The sequence below is a fragment of the Aquila chrysaetos genome, chromosome 6, assembly GCF_900496995.4.
Source record: "Aquila chrysaetos chrysaetos chromosome 6, bAquChr1.4, whole genome shotgun sequence".
NCBI classification, from domain to species: Eukaryota; Metazoa; Chordata; class Aves; order Accipitriformes; family Accipitridae; genus Aquila; species Aquila chrysaetos.
In genome coordinates this window covers 26,107,659-26,132,616 of record NC_044009.1, presented here as the reverse complement: position 1 = coordinate 26,132,616, position 24,958 = coordinate 26,107,659, and the positions used below count along the sequence as shown (strand labels likewise).

Sequence of the window (24,958 nt, the reverse complement as noted above, 5' to 3'; positions counted from 1 at the left end):
GCAATAGTTTACCGATAGGCAGAATCAATTATGCTTTGAGTCATTTTTATAAGGTTCAAAATACAGAGAAATTACAACTATACCTTGTTAAAATAAGATTCCTTGTTTGCTTATAGATAATTGCCAGGGAGCATCTATAGGAGTGAAACTAGAAGTTATTTGCTTAAAACAGGATAAATAAATACACAAACTGAATACTAAACATAATTACTGGATCTCCAATGTCCCAGTTTAGACAGTTTCACATTTCAGCAGTCAGCTTCCAACAATGACAAACACAATAACTAAACCAGCTGAAATACTTTCTTTTGTATAGCTGCTACCCTAACCTCAGCATATACCATTTTTACACAGATATGACACATTTCTTGTAGGTCATTTTAAGGAAGGCAGCTCTGAGAGTCCTGGAGATCAGTATAATTTCCTGTTTAAAGCACACACCTGAGCTGCTCTGATTTTTTTTTCAGTTGATACAATAACTTTCTGAACTTACAGTAATATTTAGCACATCTTTAAAGGGTGCAAATAGATAATGAATGGTGATTGCAGTGATAATTACACTTGCCAGGAAGTGATGAATCATTTCATACTCTCTTGCTGGTCTTATTTTAAAACTAAGAACTTAGCACTTTTTTTTTTTTTACATACATCCAAAAAGCTGCAGCATATTTTTCTAGACCAAGGGTTAAAACAGACACACAGAAAAACCTAACAAGAAAACAACTGCTCGAAGAAGAGAAAAAGAAAGGAAGAAAAGCCAATGACAACAGAAGTCCAAGAGTTTCTAGACATGTGGCCTGAGGCTCTACTTAAACTGCCAGAATATTAAGCTTTCCACACTGGTATGGGGAGGAAACATGGAATAAAGCTGAGAAAAAATGCTGAACAAGAAATAAGAGGAGTTTTAAGCTATGGGATATGATGAGAGAGCTGCAGAAACCCAGTTACATGTAAATGGATCTAAGAGGATAATGGCTAGGACAAAGAGTTGAGTTTGTTTCTTGTGATACATTGATACTTCAGTGAAATAATGAGTGCTATGTCTATTATCTGAGCAGAATCTTGTAATGGTGGAATTTATCAACATCACAGATTGAGGCAAGACTATCAAAAGTGCCTTAAAGTCCTCTGCTTAGTTTCCATCAAAAGTTAAAGGCTGGGCACTTAAACACCCTAATTACTTCCTAAAAGTCCCGCCTTCATTGCTCCATTTTTTCTGAGATTTAATTAAAAACTAAGACAAAATTAGTCACTCCTGAGCATAGTTTCTTATGTCCTGCACACAGCTATGCTCTTCACAGAGGTAAACTAAGAAAACAATGTTTAGAAACTTTGATTTAGAATAGTTAAACCAAAGCAAAGGAGCATTTTCTGTTTTATTCTATTATGGCATTAATGGACAAGTAGAATCAGCAGTATCTTTAAAGAGAAATAAGAAATATTTTCCTCTTCATGCTTTTCCTCAAAGCCTTTGAGCACTGAGGATTACCTGAACACTGAGAGATGCCTGGTGAACATATGGTTTGAACATTTTCACACTCATGTTCTCCAACAGCCACTGAAAAAAGTCTCTGAAAGTCTCAAAAGTAGCAGGCAGCATTGTTTGGTTTTTCCATGCGCTGATCTGACAAGAAGAGATTAGAAAGTTCAAGCATCTGCTCCTGACCCTGACACAAAAAGACACAAAACTACAATAAAGATCTTCTTAAAAAAAAGTCTGCTTGGAGTAGCAGTAAATGTTAAATAAAATGAGTACTGGCAGCCTATAAGTTCACTATGAATTGCCCAAACCTTGTTGCATTTAAATCCTGGGGGTTTTGTCAGTTTTATAATCAGTATTCTGCCTTTCACCACATTTGTCAGACTGACTCTTGGGAAGAAGCACCACTAACAGTGCAGCCTAACAGCTATAGCAGCAGCCTAGAACCTAAATAGCCCAGAGAATAATGCCCAGAAACCTCTAAAATCTTTTTAGCTGTTGTACTGTAAATAATAATAACAAGTGCTTATAAGGATAGAACTTGTACAGGAGCTTAATGATCTTGGGGTTTTGGGGGGGGGGGGGGGGGTTGCAAGGAAATGTTTTTTTCTGGGAGATTCTGCAGTAGCAATACTTAAATGTGGAGACTGCATTGCCCTACTTTTGATGCCTCTTTAGTTTCCAATTTTTGTCAAAATCATCCATTTCATGCCATGGTCTTTTTTATGACTCTTGTGTGTTTTCCTGCTATTTATTATGGATATAACACTATTTCAATTTGGAAAACTGACAGAAAAAAATCCAAAATGAATATAAATAGTACTTTTAAAATTTATTGTAACTTTCAGAATATGTGGATGAGTCTGCTTGCCTCCAGCCCCTCAGATACATTTTTGGCAATGGTATGCAGTGCTGCTACCTCTAAAGATTATTCTTACATTTTGTTAAGGAAAAGAAGTATCCAATTAATTCCTTTCTCCACAGTTTCTGAGGGCCAATTGGTGTTGGTGACTTGAATTGCTATCAGTGTATTTAACCTCACATATCTAAGAGCTCTAAAGCATTCAAGTTCACCTAAGTAACAACATGTGAAAAAGTATCAGTCAGATTTGGCAGGTATTTTGAAGGAAAAAATATCACTATTAGTAAGAGGAATTTTTACCCATGTATAGATATGTTTAACACAGATGACTATGAAAAAAATTAAGTATTTATCCTATTTTATCAGCCAAAAGTATAGTTACATAAGAATCGGCAAAAAGGAGATAACTTTCTGTAATACATGAAGGCAGCATGCTTATCATGACTTTTACGCCTACACAGATGTTCATCTGGGAAGTCATATTGACAGCTTAGTACTTGAAACCGTCATTGTTCACAGACACATACAATTAATAGCTAGACAGTAATGAGATGTAAGTCTACATGAGTATGCAGAGGGTGGAAGGTTGTGGTGCACCCACATATATCCACTATAAAAACTCCATATTGCGAATACTGTCTTTATTAGCAAACCAGGATAAATCAAACTAAACCACCATTTTTGTGAACCCTGTGTAGAGCTGCTTTCCAGGTCTGGCCACTGTCCAGAATCTTTGGTTTGTAGGCTGGGGGGAAGAGAGTGAGGAGAGGTTTCAGAACTTGTTCTCCCTGTGTATCATTGTCTTTAATTACATACCACTGCCATGTCTTTGCAAGGTGGACTTGGGCAGGTCCCATCACGATAAATCACCTGAATAAATCAATAATCATTTTTCTGAGGCTCTTACTGAGTTTCCAGATGAGCTGATTGCATAAAATATCAGAAAAGTAGATGAATGAACTTCCCATCCTTGAAACAGTTTACAATCCAGTAAGAAGACTACAGAATTTAACATTTCTTATGGGATGGGAATTTTAGCTTTTAATCAGTTTTACCAGCAACTCTGGATTTCAGAGGCCTCAGAAGTCAGTCCAGAGAAATGAAGTCTCATGCTCATGCAGGCATATATCAGGGGAAACACCAAATAATCAAAAACCACAGAGGAAAGCAGGCGGAGAGATGAGGAGAATTCAATATAACTTTCTAGTCAAGTGATTTGATTAGTACATTTTGCTACCTTTGAGATGAAAAGAAAAAAAAAAAAAAAAAAAAAAAAGCTGGAAGTCCTCTTAAAATGAAAACCCAACATGGAAATCAACCCTGACATTGCAGATACTGGAATTATCTAGAGTGTACAGCCCTCAGCTATAGCCCTCGCTACACATCAGCTCCAACTCATAGTTCTGTACATGTGATTAGGTACATCCAGAATCAACAGTAGTGAGAGACGTGTCTCATGGTGGTAACATCAACGTGTGTAACACTTTCTTTCCAGTTTTTCTTTCTTCCTTATCTAAATCAATATAGTAGGCATATGAATAAATCCTGATAATTTGCATTAAGATATATATTTCATGTTTCAAAAATATATTTTGCTTTCTCCATTTTTTTCTTAACTATTCCTTTGAAATACCTTTTTAATACTTTTGTTCTTGAAAAAAAATAGCAATGAGCCATCCACCCAAAAGTGCATATTTCCCAAAGCCCCATTAACATATATTTATCTGAAATATATTAAGTTTACTTACCTTACAGATTCCTTACAGATTTTACTGTTGAAGAAGTCCCTCAGCACCACCAGTCATTCATATTACTTCAGCCTCTTTCTCTGAGAGGTAAAGCGTTAAAAGAAACTCTCTTGCTAGCAAAACTAAGACAACCAAAACAGAATAAACTGAAACTAAAAATTAAGCCTTTGTTCTAGGTCAGGCACTAGTTCACTCTCTTGCTCTCAGAACAACCAGTATTTGCTTAATAGTCCCAGATACATTAAAGTTTTTGTGCTACTGGAGCTCAAAGAACTACTTGAAATGTTTGAGAAGTTGTTTGATTGCCATGTATGTAGACAGTACAAGCAATATGGTCACAATGAACTACAGCAGATGGGAAACATGACATTAACAAGAATGTGGAACAGTGACCTAATTTATACCAAGTAACTGCAACTAAATGTGAGTTTAGGACTTTGCAACCTAATCACTCTGTAACAAGTAGGACAAAAGCATTGATCAGCATTTTTAAGTGGAGGGCAATCTGAGCATATTATTTGAGTATATTGTTTAGAAGCTGATTGATGAAAAATGACTATCGGGGTTGGGGGGAAGGGGGGAGGGAACAGCTAGCCTTTGGGTTTAGCTTGAATGAGAAGTACCTTAACCATCAAGAGAAGTCCTGCCCGTCACAATACTTCTTAACTCTAATGAATGAATGTCGAAGGAGAATTTATTAGTATCATTTGGTCTGTTTCGCTAGAACAAACCCATTTAGTAGTGAGTCAAGAGAACTTGCAATCGTGTCAGGTTTTCATGTTGTACTGAAGTTATTAAACACAGAAGGAATGCAGCATGCATCTTCCAGCAAAAATGGAGGGGGATGACAACCTGCTCCATAAATACTGCTGTCATCTACCTTTAAGACTATTTTTTTTAAACATTAATAGGAAGAGAATCAAATAACACATCTAGAAACAAAAACAAGTGCCTAACCTTGAAAGGAAGTGAGCAGGTTTGTAAAAAGAAAAAAATTACTCTTTTTCTCCGCTGCTTTCTCTTTGTGAGTCATACTCTGGGATTGGTACCAGAACGTCATCTTGTCCTATTTCTATGGAAAAAATCCTTGAGCAAGTTCATTCTTGATTAAGTTAGCATGGTGCCAAGCAAATGTAAAACACTGAATCTTTGACTCAGTGTTTTCTATTGTTCCGATTGCACTGGGGGAGGGAGGGAGGCAATCTCATGGTTTTGCTAACAGTGCTTCAGCACTGGCATTGCTGTGAACGGCACTGGGGTAACATTTCCTTGTGTTTGTCGGCTTCAATGAAGGAAAATCTTTTCGATACAATTGAGGGATTTCATTTCTCAGTACACCAGTTTCAGCAGTGAATTAATACTTGCACCCCAGCTCTGATAGTTTATTCCCGCTCCATACCACATCCATTATCCCTTTAACTGTGTCAATAAACCAGATCCTTGAAATTATCTGGATTCCTAGAAACAATCTGGATTAAAGGTAACTATCCCTTCCAGAAAAGCGTGGGGAAGTAAGAGAGAAAAAAATAGCTTGACTACTGAAGAAAGCACATGTCATTGTATCCAAAGCTGTGAACTGAAGCTGACACAGATAAGTGGATAATTTCTGGTGTTAATAATTTTTGCCACAGTATAAATGCGACATTTTTATGCTTACTAAAACTGTTAGAAAAGTTTTAATGTGAACAGAAAAAAAGCTACCTTCCATTGAAGTACAAGTGCCTGAATAGAAGTGTTATAATTGTATAATCACATCACTATAATTGGTAATATATTGTTGCTCAGATAATGCCTTTGCTCATTTTCATAATTCATTTACACAGATAAGGCAATCTGGGTAGCTGCAATCACATATGTAGGCATTGGTGCTTTGTAGATAATGAAATTAAAAATTAAAAATTAAAAATGGTAGCCTACATTTGCTCATTAGCAGTCTACTTTTGGTACAGAGATAGTTTACTGAGTAAAACATCTCTTTTACATGTGTAACTGCTGAATTTAATTCTTTACACATGAAGGAATGGCAGCTTCTAGACTCACAATGTTAGGAATGGCTTTCAGTGTTAATTAGGAAGAGAAGCATCGGGAAACTGAAATATTTGTGATGGGAAGAAACATTTTGTAACAGCATAATAATGCAAAAGAAAAGAGTTGTTTCAACGGGGAGGGCTGGATTTAATCATGAAGTGAAGCAACAAAGGCTTTTGTGTTCTGACACTTTCCTCTGAGGCAACTCAGCAGGGAAAAAACCAAAACTTCTACCTTTGTTACGCACTTTTAGCAGTGCTGAGTGTGCAGTGAGAAACCTCCAGCTACGTATAAAAATGCGAATACGACATTTAAGACTTCATCACTTAATGTGGTATATACTCCTACTGTTATACCAAATACTGTACAATATTGTGCATATCACACTAGCTGCATGCTGCACTAGAAGGGAATGCAATGTAATTATTTGGTTTAAGTGAGGGCGGCATTAGATAAAACTGTCCTTTCCCATCTATCTCTCCCTTTCTCTCTGTTCCCATTCCCCAAATTACTACAGAAAAACTGCTAAAATAAAATTTTATATGATGCTGTGCAATTGTTTTTTCTTTCAATGTCTAACTCCTCTCATCTGCACAGTCAAAGCTTCACAGTTGCATTAAATATGGTGAGATCTATTTGTGACGATCATAATACAAATTACAATCTGCTGATTTTATTGTTAAAAATAAATTTAATGACAAACTGGGATACAATCAAGTGCATGTGAGCTGAGGAGCCCATCCTTAGTTTGTCTATCTGCAAAAACATAGCTCATTAGCAAGAGTGGCAAAAATCCAAAATCATAGCAATAAATAGCAAATTTATTGCAATCTGTTTCTGTGTTACTACTATAGCTACAGCCAAGTGGTAGACAAAGGGAGGTAAACATGTTTCTTTCCTTTGGGAGAAGGGGAGAAAAAAGAAAGGAGAAGAAAAAAAAAAGAGAAGCTTCAGGGAATCATTTTTGTCCTATCAGGTGACTTGCTCACTTAGCAGTTACCAAAAGAATCACAGCCAGTAACAACTAACTTTGAAAATTTATAACATACTTGACATAGCCCAGTGTTCATAAAAAGGAGTGACCAATAAACCTTAGTCAAATTCCACTGCATCCATGAAATACCGTGCTCTTTTGTCACAACAAAGTAAATCTGGTTTGAGGTCTCATTTATTGTGTTGTAATTCAATAGTCTCCAATTATACTGGTATAAGTGAGACCAGAACCAGGCTAATATTATTAAATTATGGACTTGATGGAGAAATCACAGGCTGAAGTTCCATGGTCTATGGTCTATGGGCATGGCATCAATTGTTATTATGTTAATTATGCCACAAAAACTATTACATACCTTTTTTTCCTTAATCAAAACCCCCAAACCTCATTCACACTGTCCATTTCAGAAAAATCTGTAGTCCAACACCACATTTTACCTGAAGGAATGAATTGAACATTGGATCTTGGCATTTTCTTATATCTCTGAACTGCAGTCTTGCAAAGCTGCAAGATTTTCAGATCTTTCAGACTGAAACACAAAGTCCCAGTACAGCCAGGAATTGGAGTGCTTTTAAATATTATTAGATCCTAAGGATTGGATAAAAGCAGATGACTGAGCAAGTAGAACCCATAGCTGGGCCATGAAGTACATTTTGCTGAGATACAGAATTGCATTATGCAGCAGCCCTTTCATGAAAATCATCAACTAATTTTCAGAAGGGAAGCATCATATGGAGATTTTTGCACTCATCCCCATGTATAAAGCTGGAATTGGTCCCATGCATGTGGTAGTCTGCCAACTTCAGTAAGGCTTGGGTGCCAGCTAAAGACAGATTTAATATAGCTTGTACAATGTAGAAAAATTTCAGTCCCATGCCAACAGGATCATCATAATGTTAATCATTGTCAAATGATAAGAATGCATTTTGGCGTGAGAAATCACATCTGTTGTCACTTTACATTGTTATAGAGCTTTACACAGTATCTTTCTGAGTCTATTTCAATGCAGAGTCACCGTACGTAAAGCTGCAATACTGTTTTTCATTACTGGGAATGAAAAGAATAGAGTTAATCTCTAAAACTTCTATGAATTCTACCTTTTCCTTGAGATCCTTCCACTTGAAATCTTCCTCTACTGAAGCTGATGTCTTAAAATATAAAGTTTCATTCTATTCCCTTGGTCATTCAAACTAAGCATGTATTGGAGATTACATTAAACATATAAAGATAAAGGTTGAAAAGTATTTAAATATCAAGTTCTATTAATAACCATGTTTTCCTAAACAGTAATATGGTTCAAGGACTCTGCAACTTCTAAGTCCTCCTCTCCCAAACCAACGAGATGATTTTAGCATTGAACTAATAATGAAAATGTTCTGAACTTTCAAACTAAAAGATCTTAAGTAAAACTCGTAGGAAATTATATACTTTCATTAACTCATTATACACTCTTTACATTTTGCTTTTATCTTACGTATGAACGCAAGGATATTTTTTAAGTACGCACAATGGCATTCTGGATACAGCCCTTTGTCGTAAAGAAGAAGATCAGCACCATGCTAGAAAGAGAAATATGACCTCATGCTAAGACACGGTTGACTTTATGTATCAAGAATGAATCCGGTCAAAGCTGAGTATAAGTCAAGGGAGACATAGGTGACATAGATGGCTCCATACAGCTTATGCCCACCTGAGCCACCTAATTTTTCCAGGAAGTGATAATATTAACTTATTATGGCATGTTTGTTAGTGTTGAATTGAGTTAGACTGTAGCAGAGCTGGCATTTGATGTTAATAGACATGCAAGATTCTAATGAAAAAGCAGAAATACAATTAGAGGACCAAATCAAAGCTAAGATTTTCTATAAGAATTCTAATACCGTTTTTATTTTAATAGTATTTTAATGGTAAGGTATTTTATTTTAATCAGGTCACGCATTGTCATAGTTGTACTAAATCTATCACAATTTAGTCTTCTAAAAGGCCCTAAGTGTTTGAACACAACCTTTGGTTTAGGCTGTAACAGTAATAGGAGCAACTCGGAAAGTTTGGATTGACCTATAAACTCCCATAATATTCTTGGATGTTCATATCCTGTGCTTACCTCATATCCAGCTCTAAGACAGACTTGCAGCTGTTGTACATTCACTTTTAAACCTTTTTGTTCCTATCTGCTGTGTAGGCAAACCATTTTTCTCTTAGCTAATGTTCGGTTTCATACAGCAAATGAAGCACATTCGATTTACAACAGGGGTATATGTGCATGTTCTTGGAGTACTGAAGACTAAAACAATACATTACTGGTGAAGGAAAAGGGAAAGTTTTGGTATATTAAACCAGAATTAGGAATCATAAGGCCTAGGCCATAAGTATTCATGAGCTGTCTGTTTGGCATTCTTGGAAATTCAATTTCTGTTTCACAGGATGGAAATATATTACCAATCTTTCATTTCTTACCAAAAAGATCATCTGACATAACCCACTTAACAGCAGAATGCTACTAAGTATGCATCATACTTTTTTTAATTACAAAGCCAGGAAACCAATTAATTATATAGGTTCAGAAGTGTGTTGAACCAAAATGTTTCAACACTTTCATGCCTAGTTACTTCTATACATTATATATTTAAACATTTCTAGAACAGTAGGGATGTTCTAGCAATCAAGTGGAGAGGGAATCCCTTTTTGATGTGTGGCTCACACAAGACAGACAATGGCTAACTGAATTAAACCTGAAAGTATCTAGTAGAGGTAACCTTATTTTGAAGAGTATAAATTTTTTTCACTCATTTTACATATACTCTTGCCCCTCTAATACTTCTTGTCATTTAATGATTGCAGTTTTCCTTCCAGAGGTCAGTGTACTATTTCACTCAATAAATCAAAACATTTACACAGTTTTGAGGAGTCTTCATGGTGGAATAGGAAGGAAGGGCTCAACACTTTCCACTGCAATATAATAATGTGACACTGTTAAAAGCATCAAATACATGCACTACATGGAGAGACTGAGACATAAATTTCTCCTCATTATTAACTTGGGATTGTAACCAAGCTAGGCTTTACAGAAAAAAGAGGAAAAAAAAAATCAACAACAACAACAAAACCTAACGTAATTGTCTGTAAAACACACTTAAAGAACTCTAAGTACACACACACACAAAATAGTCACAGGTAAATTAATTTGAAGTCTCATTTTTGTTCCAATTAATTAGAATTAAGACCAATAATGTCTGTTCCAGAGAGATATAACACTAAAATAGGGTTTCCTTGTCACAGCAGTATATGGCGGAGGAAAGGCTATTATATCTCCATCTTACTACCAATGACTGTTACAGGATTATCCCATAAACCTCGTTTGTAAACTTTAACTGATGTTAAGGCTGGTGAAGCTGTCTTAGTAGCCATTGAAACATATATCCCAAATTACTAGAGAATGAATATATGACCAGAGAAAACCTTCTGTGATACTTTAGCAGTTTTCTGTAAAAGAGAAATATTTAATTTCCAATTAGCTATAAAATCCAAGGTCTTTCTAATTAAGTTGAAAAGAATTAAATCAGAGTTGGTCAGTAATTTTCTAATTGAACATTTCTCTAATGGAAAATTTCAGATTTTGTGCACAGCTTACTTTTCTTATAAAATTATAAGAATTGGAGATTTCCTGACTATAGGTAACTATTCCACTGGGTTGCTCAGCGCTGTGCTCCCAGGTCATCTTTGGCTGCACAGGGACTAGAACCACTGGTTTTCAAATAACCAGTTTACTGCCACCTCAGTTTATAGTCTTGGAAGTAGAAAAAGTGAGAAAGAGATGTTGATTCAAATTTTAAAAAAGACATTTCAGAATACTCATTCTTTTGAAGATTTAATTTTGGTGGCCTTTTTCAAGGTGTTTTTTATGTACTTAGTTTTCTTCAGAGCAGGAATTTTGCATTCCAGCCCACCCTAACGGAAATCAATGCCAATGATGTAACGTTTTTTGCAGTGCAGTTGCCTGTGCATCAAAACATAACACACTGATGATAAAAAGGGATTGTCAAAAGGGACAACCATTTGCTGCTCCAGCTGAGCCTGGCATGTTTAGCATCTCTGCCAACCAGGTGTCTCAGTTTCTTAACTGAATGTATTTGGGGTTAGGAAATACAGTGATATTAATAAAAATCTTCAGTTTAGAGGAAAAAATTTCAAACCTTCATCAAGCCTTTATTAAAAAGGGAAAAGAAAGCTACTGAATATGACTAGGTGGTATCAGTGGTATTACAAAAAAGAAAGAAAGAAAGAAAGAAAGAAAGAAAACTATTCAAACCAAACAGTAAATAAAAACACAAAATATGTAACTGCACGTAAGTATGATGTTAGATGTTGATTCTTCAATAAATTCTGCAGAGAACACAGCAGAGAAAAACCAACAATAGTATTTTGTTTCAATTTTCCCAGGCAGAAAAACAGTTCTGTATTGTAGATGAACAAAAGAAAGAAGTAAATACTACCCAGTAGTCTGCTCCTTAGTGTCTTTCTGGCATAAATTACACTAACAGTGAACCATTCAAATGTAACTGCCTCCAAACACTATTTATCAGAGAAATTCACAACAATTAGACGTCTGCATAATATTTATGGAGGCTACTTGTTTTCTTGGGGGCGCCACAAGTCTGGAGAAGGGCTGGGTCAAACAAACTGCAGCCAATGTCAAACAATAGATAATGGAGCACAAGCGCTTGCATAGACAAACACTTTCCTTTAGATCTCTCTCTGTTAAATAACACTGCATCAAATAATATCTGCATTATGCTTTGAAGGTTGCACTGCTGGAATTCGAGTCTCTAAAGCTGAAAAACTCATTAAATAAATAGCAACAAAACCAGGCAAAAATGCTGAATGACTATGATCACAAACATTTAGTTATGCCATCATGCAGCAGCCATGAGATCAGTGAGGAAGACTTGAGAAAAAGCGCATTCTATGTTCCCCCCCCCCCATTTTTTTTTGTTTGTTTTTTTGTTTTTTTTTAAATTTGGAGGTATATTTGTACAACTACTAGTTCTGGAAAAAGTAAAGCTTTAATGTATGTCTCACATTTTTCTGTTCTCCAGCAGATGATACCTCAAGGTATACTGACTTCTCTGGAAGGTCAAAAATCAGATGCATTTGCCTAAATTGCCAAACAGACAAGCAACTTCGGAATACTTTTTTTTTTTCAGTCATTTTATGACACTGACTCTGATGAGCATTACTTCTCTTACTCATTCTAAAGAACCCATCTTAAACCTTGTGACTATCCAGCTTCATTGTACAGACCATAAACAGCACAATGGCAGCTAATGAGTACTCATTCTCAGGGCATTCAGGTCAAGAAGAATCAAAATTTTAATACAGCAGTTTTCACCTTTTTTTGATTTCCAGACACCTGTAATATTGCCAGTGGTGGCAAAGAGCTTTATACAGCAAAGACAAACAATAGGCTTAGATGGGGGTTAGATTACAGGTCTGTAACTGGTAGTTACAGATTACCTAGCAGTACTTAACTGATTTAGTTGAGGTGCAAATATGTGATTACAATTGTCTTGAATTAGCCAAAGTACACAACACAGAAGTTTATAATGGCCTTTTTTCAGGCCAGCTTTCTGTTGGCTACAGGAGCACAGATGTTATTTGATGCATCATAAAGCTGGAGTGAGGTGGGCAGCACTCGATCTTCATAAAATCTGCTAGTTCAAAGTTAACCTTTCAAAACTACTGGAACAAAATTGAACCCTCAGGACAAGTTCATACTAGATCAACACTTTCTGCCATGTTTTGATCTAATACTAGGTATGCTAGAGTAGGATTTACAGTATCACAGAATCAAGGACTTTAAAACATGAGTTATTTAAGACTATGATTGTTTTGATGGAGAGCTGCTCAAGTAGGACCATCTCCTTTCACTTTAACTTCAGATATTCCCACCCTCAGACAACCTCCTCCATTGTAAGGATGCAACTAGGTATGGAAACACAGAAGGAATCCAATCTAGGATTTGACTGAAGTTTAAATTTATAGTAGGGGTTTAAAAAAAAGCTATTACGGGTTATTTTTAACACAGAAGAAATCCCTGCATGGCATCAAAACCAGTCATACAAGAACAGCTAAGAAAGATAGCATGGAGGCAGCAATGAGAGTTGAGAGGCAAGAATGTATCATGGGAGACAACTTAATCCATGATGGCTGCTGAAAAAGGTCATCTTTTAGGGATAGTGCAGCTGATAAACTCCCTCAGCTCACAGAAGACCAGTTTGGAAATCACTTTTCTAGCAGAATCCACAGGAATAAATGCAACAAGTCAGGTTAATAGTATTTGATTTACACTAATAAAATTACATATGCTGGCAAACAGTCAGAATCACCCAAACTTTTAGGAGTAAGTCACATACTCCTTTAAGATCACTATTCCTTGCATATATGTATTCAGAGAATGTGTGTCTATGGTCTGAGCCACAGACTACTCTGCAACCAGCTGCAGCCTTTAACAGATACTGAATGCCTTTAGTAGTTCTTTATAAGTAAGTCTAAGCAGTTTTCTAAAAGAAAAGAGACATTGGGGAAAAGGCTGGCTTCTTCAGTCTGCAACACTGCCTGACTAATTGTAAAGCTTTATGGACTGTGAAAACTGAGTCACTTCATTGTCAGCTGTAACTTTATAACTGATGTATTCAATTTCTGTTCATCTTCCCTTAACCACAGCAGAATGCAATTTTCTCTCTTATTTTAGTCACAACTGCTCATTTTTCTCTATTTCCTTAGTAACATGAAAGGATTGACTTAATATTAAGTTCTGACTGCCTCTATAGGTCCTCTCTACGAGGTCTTGTTTTAAAAGTCCCATAAATTGCATTGGTGACCTCAAGTACTTCATGAAATTGTATGGTAAGGCAGTAAAGGAAAAACAGAAAAGCTCCCAAACATCTGCTGGCACCAAAGAATGAGTAAAGTACTCCACCAATCTGCAGTTTGTGCATCAAGCTTAGCCCATTTGGTCCTTGGATGTTTGATTTTGCTTCCTTTTGGGGGGGGGGTCTGGATGTTCTGTTTGGTTTTTTTGACAAAAAGAAAACCTGCGGGTTAGATACAACAACACAGTACCACTGGAGGAGTTGCTACCGTACAGTAGATCTCAAACCTTTTTTGCAGTCTTAGTTCTCTAATAGTCTCCAGTAAATGGCAGCAGAAATAATTGCAACTAGCAATTTTGTTCTAGCTTTTTTCCAGAGATGGTATCAGAAGTAAACCAGATCGGATGGCAAACACAAACAAAATGGAACTGTACTAAATGCTTAGTTCACTCCTAAATGATTATTTTGACATCTTACAGGAAAACTTCTGTTAGACACAATTTTGATATACCTGAGGTTACGTTTCTTTTTCAGATGTATGAAGTCAATGCCTATTTTTATTATAACTTCCACTGGTAACTATGTAATTTCAGTATTTAGGCATTTGCATTTTTCCAACTCTATAATTAGCAAGACAAAAGGCTTTTTTTGCCTATCCAGATATTTTGACTTCATTCTGTTGTGGGGGTAGAGCAGAAACTGGGAGTTACATGTGGGAGAGCAGTATGAACTCTGAGGTTTTGACCAATAGCTCTGAGAAACTGCTAACCGTCTTGTGGCAGGCTTCAGTGTGTACCAGCGAAATAGGAGAGTGAAGTTTTTGAAAGAAACATTTGTAACAATTGGTCAGTCTGCAGGGCAAACAAGGGCCCCTGCACAAGTAGCTGGCAGGAGTTCAAAATAGCAGGAAAGTAATTATTTGTGTAATGGATTATATGAAATCTCTTTCTAGACAGAGATCTGAATTGAACATTCATAAGTTAAATAGTCACAGAAAGCATCTTTTAGGAAATCTTAGAAGTGTTTGATGTAGCATAAGTAGAGTCAGAAGTCTAAGCTAAACAAAAATACAGAGTACAGAAATTTGAGACTTCATTTAATCGCAGTTCAGCTGTCAGCTTCATAAAATATTATCTTTAATTTCCTTTGCAGTGTTCTTAGATAAAATTCTTAATTTTGATTGGAAGCATATGTGAGGAGTGTATGTACATACATCTAAAGGTCTACAAATGGGGAATTTCAATATTATATTATATTATTAAGGGACTGTGAGACCTGTAAAGACACGCTGCTGCTGTTCTTAGTGATATCACAGGCAAATTATGGCTTATGCACCACTCCTTCAATTTGCAATCATTTCTAGTAGAGCTTTCTATAAGCACAGCAATTCACTTACCCACAATTGGAGGATTAACATTTACTCTAATCCATCAAAAGCACTGATATGTGCCAGAATTTGCAGCAAAAAATTAATTCTGTGCCTCTTGTACATGATAATAATGGAAACACCTTTCTAACAGCAAAATAATATCATTATTCTAATATGACTAGATAAAAGAGTTCTCTAAATTGCTAATGCTAAGTAGCTAAAATATCTGTAGTTATTGAAAATTCTAACATTTAGCATATTATAAATTTAATTAGATACATTTTTTAGGTTACAAAGTTATAATTATAAATTGTTTACATTGACTACTCAGGCGCAGAAACAGACTTTGTTTTCAAAATCAAAAGAAGCCGTTCACAATTTATAATGGAACAATTCTTACTGTAATTATAGCACTAATGGGATACATATCAATCAACAGGTAAATCATTATATAATTTCTTCAATTTTCTGTTCAGAGCAGTTCTGAAATCATATTTGACAAATAACAGCTTTAATTTTACTTAAATTCCCCGTAGAAATAGCTGTCATTTGGATTACTTTTAAGAGCTTAAGATTTTACTTTAAAGAAAAGTTTTCACATCAGGAAAAAGTAAGAATAGGCAACATTACAAGTAAAACTACTTGAACTGTTATCCATTTATTCCTAATGTAGTTAGCAGTAAGTGACAATTTCTGTCTCGCCTTTTTTTATCATAGTTATCAATCTGTAATTCTAGCTCTTCTCCTCTCTTTGATTGTTCAGTACTTACAAATTTATAAGCCTTTATATTACAAATGTTAAGTTTTGATAATGATAATCTCTTCAGTTAACCTTTACTGAACTTTCATAGTTTAGGCAAATCGAGCATACAAAAAAGGACAATAAGCAAACACAAACACCAAATACAGTATAAAATAGAATGTGAACAAAGAACTTAGAAAAACAGAGGAAAGACCTCTTTGTCACATACAGTTCTGGAAACTGTTCTATAGCTCTTCTACCAGTATCCAAGGATCTGGTGAAGGAATGACTCGGTGAGGTTCCCTAACTAAAGTTACCCATTCTGGACCCTTTTAGACCTAACAGGCTGCTAATCTGGATTCTATTTGATGCCCTTAAAAGCATTCTTTCTTCTAATAATTCAGCAGGTGTGAAGGAAGCAATTTCTCTACTTTCCTTGCCATCAAGTCAAGTTTCCTCAAATCAGTGACTAGGGCCCCTTTTTGCCTCTACACAGTGTGTATGCATGCAATGATAGGCATTTGTCACTGCAACATTGCAGGATCAACTAACTGGCTCTATGAGTCAGTCCCTTTTACTGTCTACAACACTTTAAACTCTCCTTCCTGCAGAAATTGAGGTCTATTATGTTGGATGTGGAAGAAAAGAAAGGGAAGAAGGTAAGGAAAGAAGCTTATGCTTTTCCTCAAATCCCTTTTGCCATCCAAATTAGCACGAATTAGTTTTAGGACAGTGATGGTAATAACACATACTCTCTTTCTAAATCAGTAACAATTACATAAAGTAGCCTATTCTAACCACATGTGAACTCCAATCCCCCAAACTCTTGAGACCCTGGATTTTAATTTTTTCCATTCAGAGATTTTCTGGCCTCTTAGAGACAATTCTAGCAAATATGTATATCTATGAAAAGCAACTTATTTTCTCACTAATGAATTCACAGCTCAGAAATGGAACTCACCCCTAATACTAGGTCAACAGTGGTGGGGATACAAGAACCTACTTGCAAAGAAGATGCCTGCGTGCAAAATAAGATAAACGGGGCGGGGGTGTCTGACTGTTCTGTGGGTGACACTGAGTAAAGTGGCAGACAGCCAACATATACTTTAAACAGACAGCACAGCATTTCACAGAATAATGAAGAACGCAGAGTTAAGTCAAGTCTACCTGCAGATTAAGGAAAATACCAAGCACTGTAAGGCCAGTAGGCATACAGAGCTCTGCCTCAAATCTGGTTCTCTGGGATCTGAATTAAAATGCTTTAAAGAAGCTGCTTCTCTTTCAGAGCTCACTACCATGCTCTATCAGCATCTGAAGATAAACTCTCCCAGGCAGCAAATCTTCTGGTCCTATTGACACCAGAATACATTTAAGCTGGAGACTTAGTTACTGTCTAAAGTAAGATTCCATCTGACAGAGAATGAAAGGCTAAGGGAGAAAAAGTGCAATCAGTGGCATTAAATGGCCTGAGAAGGAGCCCCTTGGCCAGGCTGTGACAAGATGTTTCTGAAGTGGAAGGTGTATAACACTCTCCTTCAGTCAGGCAGCTGGAATTCCAGCAGTGGCTTGGATGGCTTTTGTTTTTACTCTTCTGCATAACAAAGAATTATAAAAGCCACACTATTATACAAGTTATTTAGCTGTCACTTGTTATTTGTTTTTGCTTTCTCCCTGAAGTACAAAACATTAGAAGCTTGCAGTCTGCATACTGAAAATGTCATACTTCAAGGACCAGAAGCTCCAGTCAAGACAGAAATATACACGACTCATTTTTCCAAGTCCTGTCTCACTGAGCTTGTGTTTTATACACTCAGGCATCAATAAACTCAGCAACAATGCTAAGGATCTAGTTATTAATTTCAAATTAATCTCTTCTCTGCCAGATAATCTCCTTTTTTGCAGCATTGCTGCAATTGCAATGTAAAGAAAATAGAGTTGGATTTTTACTTGCCATGCAGAAGGAAGAGCTTGGCTGTAGGGCCACATGGACCCGATGAAAGTTAGGTATGGTTTTCATTTTATTCAAAACATCTAAGCCTTTATCATAGCACTTAGGGAGAGCATTAGATTAGCAAGGTCTATGCACCGGCCTATAGAGTAGAAAACCCATAGAAAGGCCGTTTCATTCAAGCTTCCACAATACCCAGCTTTTCTTACCGGGCATTCAAACAAGTATTTTCATTTATCCTTAAGTGTATTCAACTCAACTATCTTATAGAGTAGTCTGCATTTACAAAAATAATTAAAAAAAACCAATAACAAAAACACCCCAAGACATATGAGGTTAAATGTATATGGAATTCTGCAGCCAAATCCATAACTAAATGTCTATTATGCAAAAAGCTGAAATGCTAACAGAAAATAAAAGTTCATTTTAAGTAAGGACCTACTGTGCAGCTTCTAAACACTATCCAGATAATTACCTAAATGAAATCCAATGTTCTTTCAGAAATAATGACCTGCTTACAAGAAGATAATCAGCACTCTCGACTGACAAAATACAGTAAAACTGCTGAAATCCCATGTATACATTGGTGAAAACTCTGTAGACCTGTTGACTTTATCAGCAAGAACAGATTCAGCTTCATAATTCACACCACATCTTGACTTCAGCACAGATATACTACCATATACTACTTTAAAAACTCAGTAATTTGTCTTCATACATACTCAGTTTCATTAACAGGTCCCCTACCTAAGATAAAACAATTCTCCTGACTGACAATTTATAAAAAAATTCTTCCGAAGTCAGATTACCTATCCGTGGCAGTCCCACTTATCTGTCCCTCTCCCCTATCACATACAAACATACTTCTACTTTAAAATCTGTGCATCAGGAAGAATAATCCTTTTCCTTAATGATTGATGCTTATACTACAAACTGAGCATAGAGATCTACTCTGAAAAATTCAACTTTTTGAAATTTCCCCATAGAATATTCATAATATTGACTAGTCAGAGATTTCCAATTGACTAGTGAATAATAAAAATTAAATCATTGGGAAGTCTGAAAAATAGTCAGCTGAGCATGTATCTAATAATATAACCTTTTTCTTTTAAATACAAGTATTTTAGCACTATCTTGTCCCGCGGTCACAACAGTCATGAGGTTGGCACCAACCTGTGAAAGACGCACTGTTTTCAAACACTTAAGCTCCATTTGTTTTTGATACACCACAAACTCCAACTATTGTTTTAACTACTCCTAAGGAAGGATGAACCTTATTTCCTGGAGCTGTTGTACTGAGTGTCACTAACGTTTAGTTATTTACATTAGTCTGTTTAATGGAACCACTCCAGAGGCAGCTGAAAGGAAATGTTTCAACCCAAGAGCCTAGTGGTAACAGAGAACTTAGAGAACAAACAAAAGCAGCAGCTTAGACCCTACACAAATGGAAGTCTGCACAAACTGATGGACATCTCAAGGAGCAGAAACCCAAAGGCAAGATGTGTGGCATCAGGAAATGATCAAAATATTTGCTCCGCTACATACACTTTAGGGTTTCTAGGGCCAAAATGGTTCCCAAAGTGCATAATCTTAAACACAGCGATGATAGGATTCAGAGCAAATATTCAAAAGCATATCACAGAGAAATTCTGATAAATCCCTGGCTACAACTGAAAAATGACTTTCCAGTGAAGCAAACCAACTTTCTCTTGAAAGAAAGCAGATGGTGGAAACTCCCTTTCCCACAGCCAGCTTGAATCCCTACCTAATGCATAGGGGAAACAGGCAGTGCCATAGCCAATGCATCTAATCCTCTTAGCACTTTAAGTAACCCATTTTCCTTCAACAGCTGAAACACTACATAGTATCTGTGGAATACCTTTAGATATTTCAAATCTTTCCAGCAAAAATAATAGTGCCATTTCCTTGCTTCCAAAGCAACAAATGTAACATGTATTTATTTGTAACATCCTGACACCAGCTTCCAGAGCAAAAACCAGCTAAATACTTAAAAGGACGCACTGAAGTTTAAGGGGTTTCGCACACACTAGTTTGATGAAGTTTCTCTCTGACAGGTTGCAGATGTTCATTTACTGATCATTTACAGCAAAAGTCTACACTGAAAATTGCATTTGAGAGGCATGAATTAGACACAGCAGGTGCATAGTAGCCCCTTCAAATAGTCCTTCAGTCAGTTTTTAGCATTACTGAGCACCAAAATAATTGACAAAAAACCAGAGACATTGTATCTTCCTAATAGCTAAACACCTTTTAATATAGATTTCTTTGCCTGCACTCTCAAAAGGCAAAGTATTGATACCTCCTATGGAACTGCAATAATATACTTACCTATATATACTGACAGGAATGATGAAAAAGCTCCAGCAATGTTGATTCTGAAGATAACATTTACAAAATCATATCGGAGCTATGGAAATGTTAACCTGAAAGGACTTACTGGCATTTCAATTTGGATAATAACTCTCACTAGCTATATACCTTTTAAATGAGGTGATTGAACCTTATACAGAGTCTGACATTAATCTAAGTACCATCATATATGAAAGCGAGGTACTGTATTATGAGAGCACATACTATTCACAGCTTAGAGATAACTCTCCAATTTGCTAATTAGTCATTTTAACAAACAGATGAAAATGATCTTTCCCAGGGAACAGAACAAAAGCCAAGGAGAGAATCTACTCACATTCCTTTGAGCCGTTGCCACATTTTCTCTGCGTGTCCTCCTATTTGATACTTTATAGAGGTGTTTTCCAGTTCCCGAGTTGTTTCCATCGCTCGAGCCCCCATCGTTATTGTCCTACAGCAATACAGTTACAGTCAGGCTCAGCAGCAAGTAAAAGCATTCTTTAGTCCACTACAAATGTCGGAAGATCCACGCATGTTAGACAGTAGCTGCTGTCATATCAAAACACATGAGAATTACAACAGCTGAGGGACGATCCTGCCTGAATCACTATTCACTTTGATAGACAAATCCACTCTTCCCCCCCCCAGCACAGAGCAAGTACACACAGCTCCTCTGACCTCACGAGTCTAATCCATACGTGTGAGCCAGCTACTATACTACTGACTGCTCAAGCTCCTTTCTCATGCACTTTTCCTGCTGTAGGAATATGCACAGAAGCACAAAGGATTCCTTAAAATGGACTATAATGCATTGCCATGCAGGATAAATGTGAATGGCTTTAACAATCCAGAAGGAAAGAAAGGCTGGTTTCTGCTCTGCAGGTTGGAGAAACAGGCTGCAATAGGAAAGCAGATGGTAGAAGCCAGTATCAGCCACATCACCCTACAAAAAGAGTGCATGTTCAAATGCCAGAGCTTTCCTCTCTTTAGTTGATCCTGAATTGATTCTTAATGAATAAATATCTACCAGCCTCTCAATAAAAATATGACTGTACAAATGCTAAGTCGGTAGTGAAGACATGTATAAATCCCTGCAGACGAGAAATCAGAGAGCTCTACAGGTTGTTATTGAAGGAATATGCTGTAATGATGACTATTCACCTTCTCCTAGCAACTCCACACAGTAGGTAACTGTCAATTTAACTGGTGGAAAATGTAGCAGCTGCAAGACAGCCCGCTCAATGAATCCTTTGGGACAGCAGCATGCATGTGTCAAAATCTGATGCTGAACTGTGTGTGTCTGCCAGCAAAAAAACAATTAAGTGCATGCAAACTGCAAAAGGGTTGAGGACTACACGGTAAGCCAGCCATGCAGCAGATTGCCAGCTCTGCCTTTCAAGTGCAAACCTAAGAATCTAGTTGTATAGCCAAAACTGGAATTTGGAGAGGGCAAAGGAGAGGATTTCCTTGCTGGTTGCTCAGCCACAGACTTGGGTTTGCAGAGCAGCTCCTGTACTCTGTAAATAGCACCTGTCTTTTTTGGTGAGTCAGTGACAATCTTCATTGCTGAAGCAGCAGCCAAATAATCAAATATACCACAGGCTTATCTCAGTGATCGTGTTTGTTTCAATCAGAGTAAGAGCTGTGCAAGAAGCCAGGCAAGAGAAGTGTGCCAAGTAGGAGTAAATATGCCTGAGCTTTGGCAGCTACTGGTGTCACTGCCAGCTGGGAAAAGGGGCTTTGGGTCCATGATGGAACAGTGAGGATGAGTGTCCTCAGATGCTAACTGGAAGGACCCTAACGGTAGGAGATGCAAATCTCAGTATGGCTTTAACTAGACAGCTATATCCATGTTAAATTTTACAAAGATGTGAGATGATGAGAGGTTCCATCTGATGCAACTGGCAGAAATGGGTAATATCGTTAAGTACTCAAGATCTTACAGAAAACAAAAATGAGGCTCACTGCTTTGAAATAATCCTAACACTTCAGAAATTCCTAATCCATTTTCTTTCTCTAGGATAACTTTTATGCACATTATAGATCTAAAATATACCCTATGAGAGTTATAAATAAGTTTGAGGTGCATCTTTTACACAATGATTTCAGGTGGATAATTAAATAGTACATTTCCTTTACTTCTATGGATTTAACACATACACAGTTTTAAACTGGTATTGATTCACAGACTTTCCAAAATTATTCCTGACTCAGATATCTAAGAGTCAGTCCCAAAAAAATCACTAGCAATATCTGAAAAACAGTTGCTGGATGAGCAACATCTACAATTTTCAGACAGCATCATAAGACAACAGTGAAGAAATACAAACAGCTGTTTTTTCAAAAACTGCAAAGCATTTATTTGGTTAAAGGCATCACCAGTATCTTTGAAACTTCACTGAGGAACCACTTAAAAACTTCCAAACTTTCTACTCCTGTTATGCATGGAGTCCAACTAAAGTTTGTAAGAACAAGTATAAATATCCTTCCATGGAATAACTAATAAGAACATCTCACACTAATCTGGGTTCTTCCCTGGCTTTTAACTGCCAGACATCTGAAGCAACACAAAGAAATTAAGTATTTATAGAAACCACATAAATCTCCAGGGACAGAGGGGAATTTTAAGGGCCTATTTTTTCTCATAAAGTATTCCCGGCTCTTGTTGTCCAATTCTACAATAAAAAAATAGTGGCATTTGTAAGCTGTTCTCTCTCTCTCACAAAGAAATAAGCAGTTGAAAACACATTGCTTTGATTTACAGGAGAAAAGTATTATGAGCAGGTAATATCCTTCAGGACGGGAAGAAGGAACAAACTGCCCAAACAATATCACTGCAAATGGAGGTACACCTGCTAACTTCACCAGAACTCCACAAAGGAAAATTGTTTTGCTCCTTGCAGGACCACACCACTGCAACAAAAGAAATTCTTACAACGAAAGTACCTGGCATGGCTTAAGCAAAGGACAAACGAAGCAGCCTCCTCCCCAAAGGTTTATCCTGAGGATCGATATAGCAAACCACCAGAGATGACAATGAAAGATGAAATTGTGTTCCTGAAAATGAAAGAAACAGCAGTAAACACATAAAAACAGATAGACAAGGCATTAGAAAATCAAGGAAGTAGCCAGAGCAAGTGTCTTGTATGTCCCTAAGGAGAAAGAAACAAACCATTTAAAACAAACAAACAACTTTTAAGTATGCTGTTAACCTGGAAACATGAGCAAAGAAATCCTCATGGAGACATAGGGAAAGGAAGGATCTTTCCTCCCTTTAGCTGCTGTGAATAACGCTCAGAGAACGAAGCAGCTGAGCCTGCACCTTTCCTCCGGCTCAGAGGAAGGCAGGCACAGAGGCTGAGAACGACAGAGCCAAAGCAGTGCCAACACCCCTCTGACTGCAAGAGGTGACATGGGGCACAAAGGACAGGAGTGTGCTGCTGGAATATAGAACAACTATACATTAAAGCCCATACATAACAATGAGGGGATCGGGGGAGGAATTACGGATAACCTGACTTGCTCAGAAATACGCATCTGTGCCCCGACAGTACAAACTGGTCTAAAGAAGATCCAGACTACTAAACAATGAGCAGCTACTTTAGGAAGCCAAAACAACCAGAGAGATAGCACCTGAAATGATAAGTTATCTTAAATAGTTTTTCTCTTTCCACTTCTTGTTTTTGTTCTGTTTTTCTGTTCTTCCCCTACCTAACCCGGTGTTTCTGCTATGGTCCCCACAAGTTGTTGTTACAGTCCGTCTTGCTCCTATAAAAATATAATCTTTTTTGCCCTTTGCACACAGCTTTTTCTTTTTTTTCAAATTTCAGCTTAAAATTTCCATACTAAAGTGAACACCAAAGGAAAGCCTATATCATTAATCAATATGGACATATATCAAAATAATTAATTTTTTTGCCCTTAAATGTGGCAAAATAAAACTGTCCTGGTGCCACTTAATCCTCAGATGGGAAGCTACACTTACTGATAATGTATCCTAAGCTCCTTTTCTTTCATCTAAAAATACTTCACTTCAGTAGTAATATCAATGCAAAGAAATAATTTTAAAATACACCCAACAGTAAAGCTTTTCAATATTGAGTACTGAGAGACCTTTACAGTTATGCCAATATCACACAGCTACAATGAAAACAACTTAACTTAAAATTGGGAAAAACCTGCAGTTAGACCAGTTAGAGATTAGCTATAGAAACGGGAAAGGGATCATACAGGTTTTGATAAGGAGAATTAGAGCTTTATTTTAAATAAATCCTCTGCTCCTGAAGGGAAAATTAAATATGCTGCTTTGTTTGAAATTATCTTCAAAACATCTAGCTCATGACAAATGGAGAATAAGGAAGTATCAAGAGGCCTGCAGGGTGACTTGTCAGACTAATACTCATCCCTCCAAATCTGACAACACAAACTTCCCTGTGGTTGAACTGCAGGAGAGCCACGAACTAATTAAGAAATTTGAAAACATAAGGAAAAAAAACCAAAACAAAACCAATAAACCCTTAAAAAGATAAGATAAATTTATTGTAA

General features: G+C 36.8%; 1 protein-coding gene across 6 annotated transcripts in view; it reads right to left on the bottom strand.

Annotated features, from left to right (window-relative positions):
• Positions 1–24,958, bottom strand: part of PDE1A (phosphodiesterase 1A) — a 237,434-nt gene that overhangs the window by 147,165 nt on the left and 65,311 nt on the right. For 5 of the 6 annotated variants that reach the window (XM_030017548.2, XM_030017549.2, XM_030017546.2 and 2 more), the window contains one exon: positions 20,751–20,864. In XM_030017548.2, coding sequence (XP_029873408.1) covers positions 20,751–20,854 — 104 coding nt within the window. In that variant the 5' untranslated portion in view covers positions 20,855–20,864. Of the gene's footprint in view, positions 1–20,750; positions 20,865–23,359; positions 23,410–24,958 lie in introns of those variants that run through there. The other variant, XM_030017550.2, reaches the window with a different exon arrangement.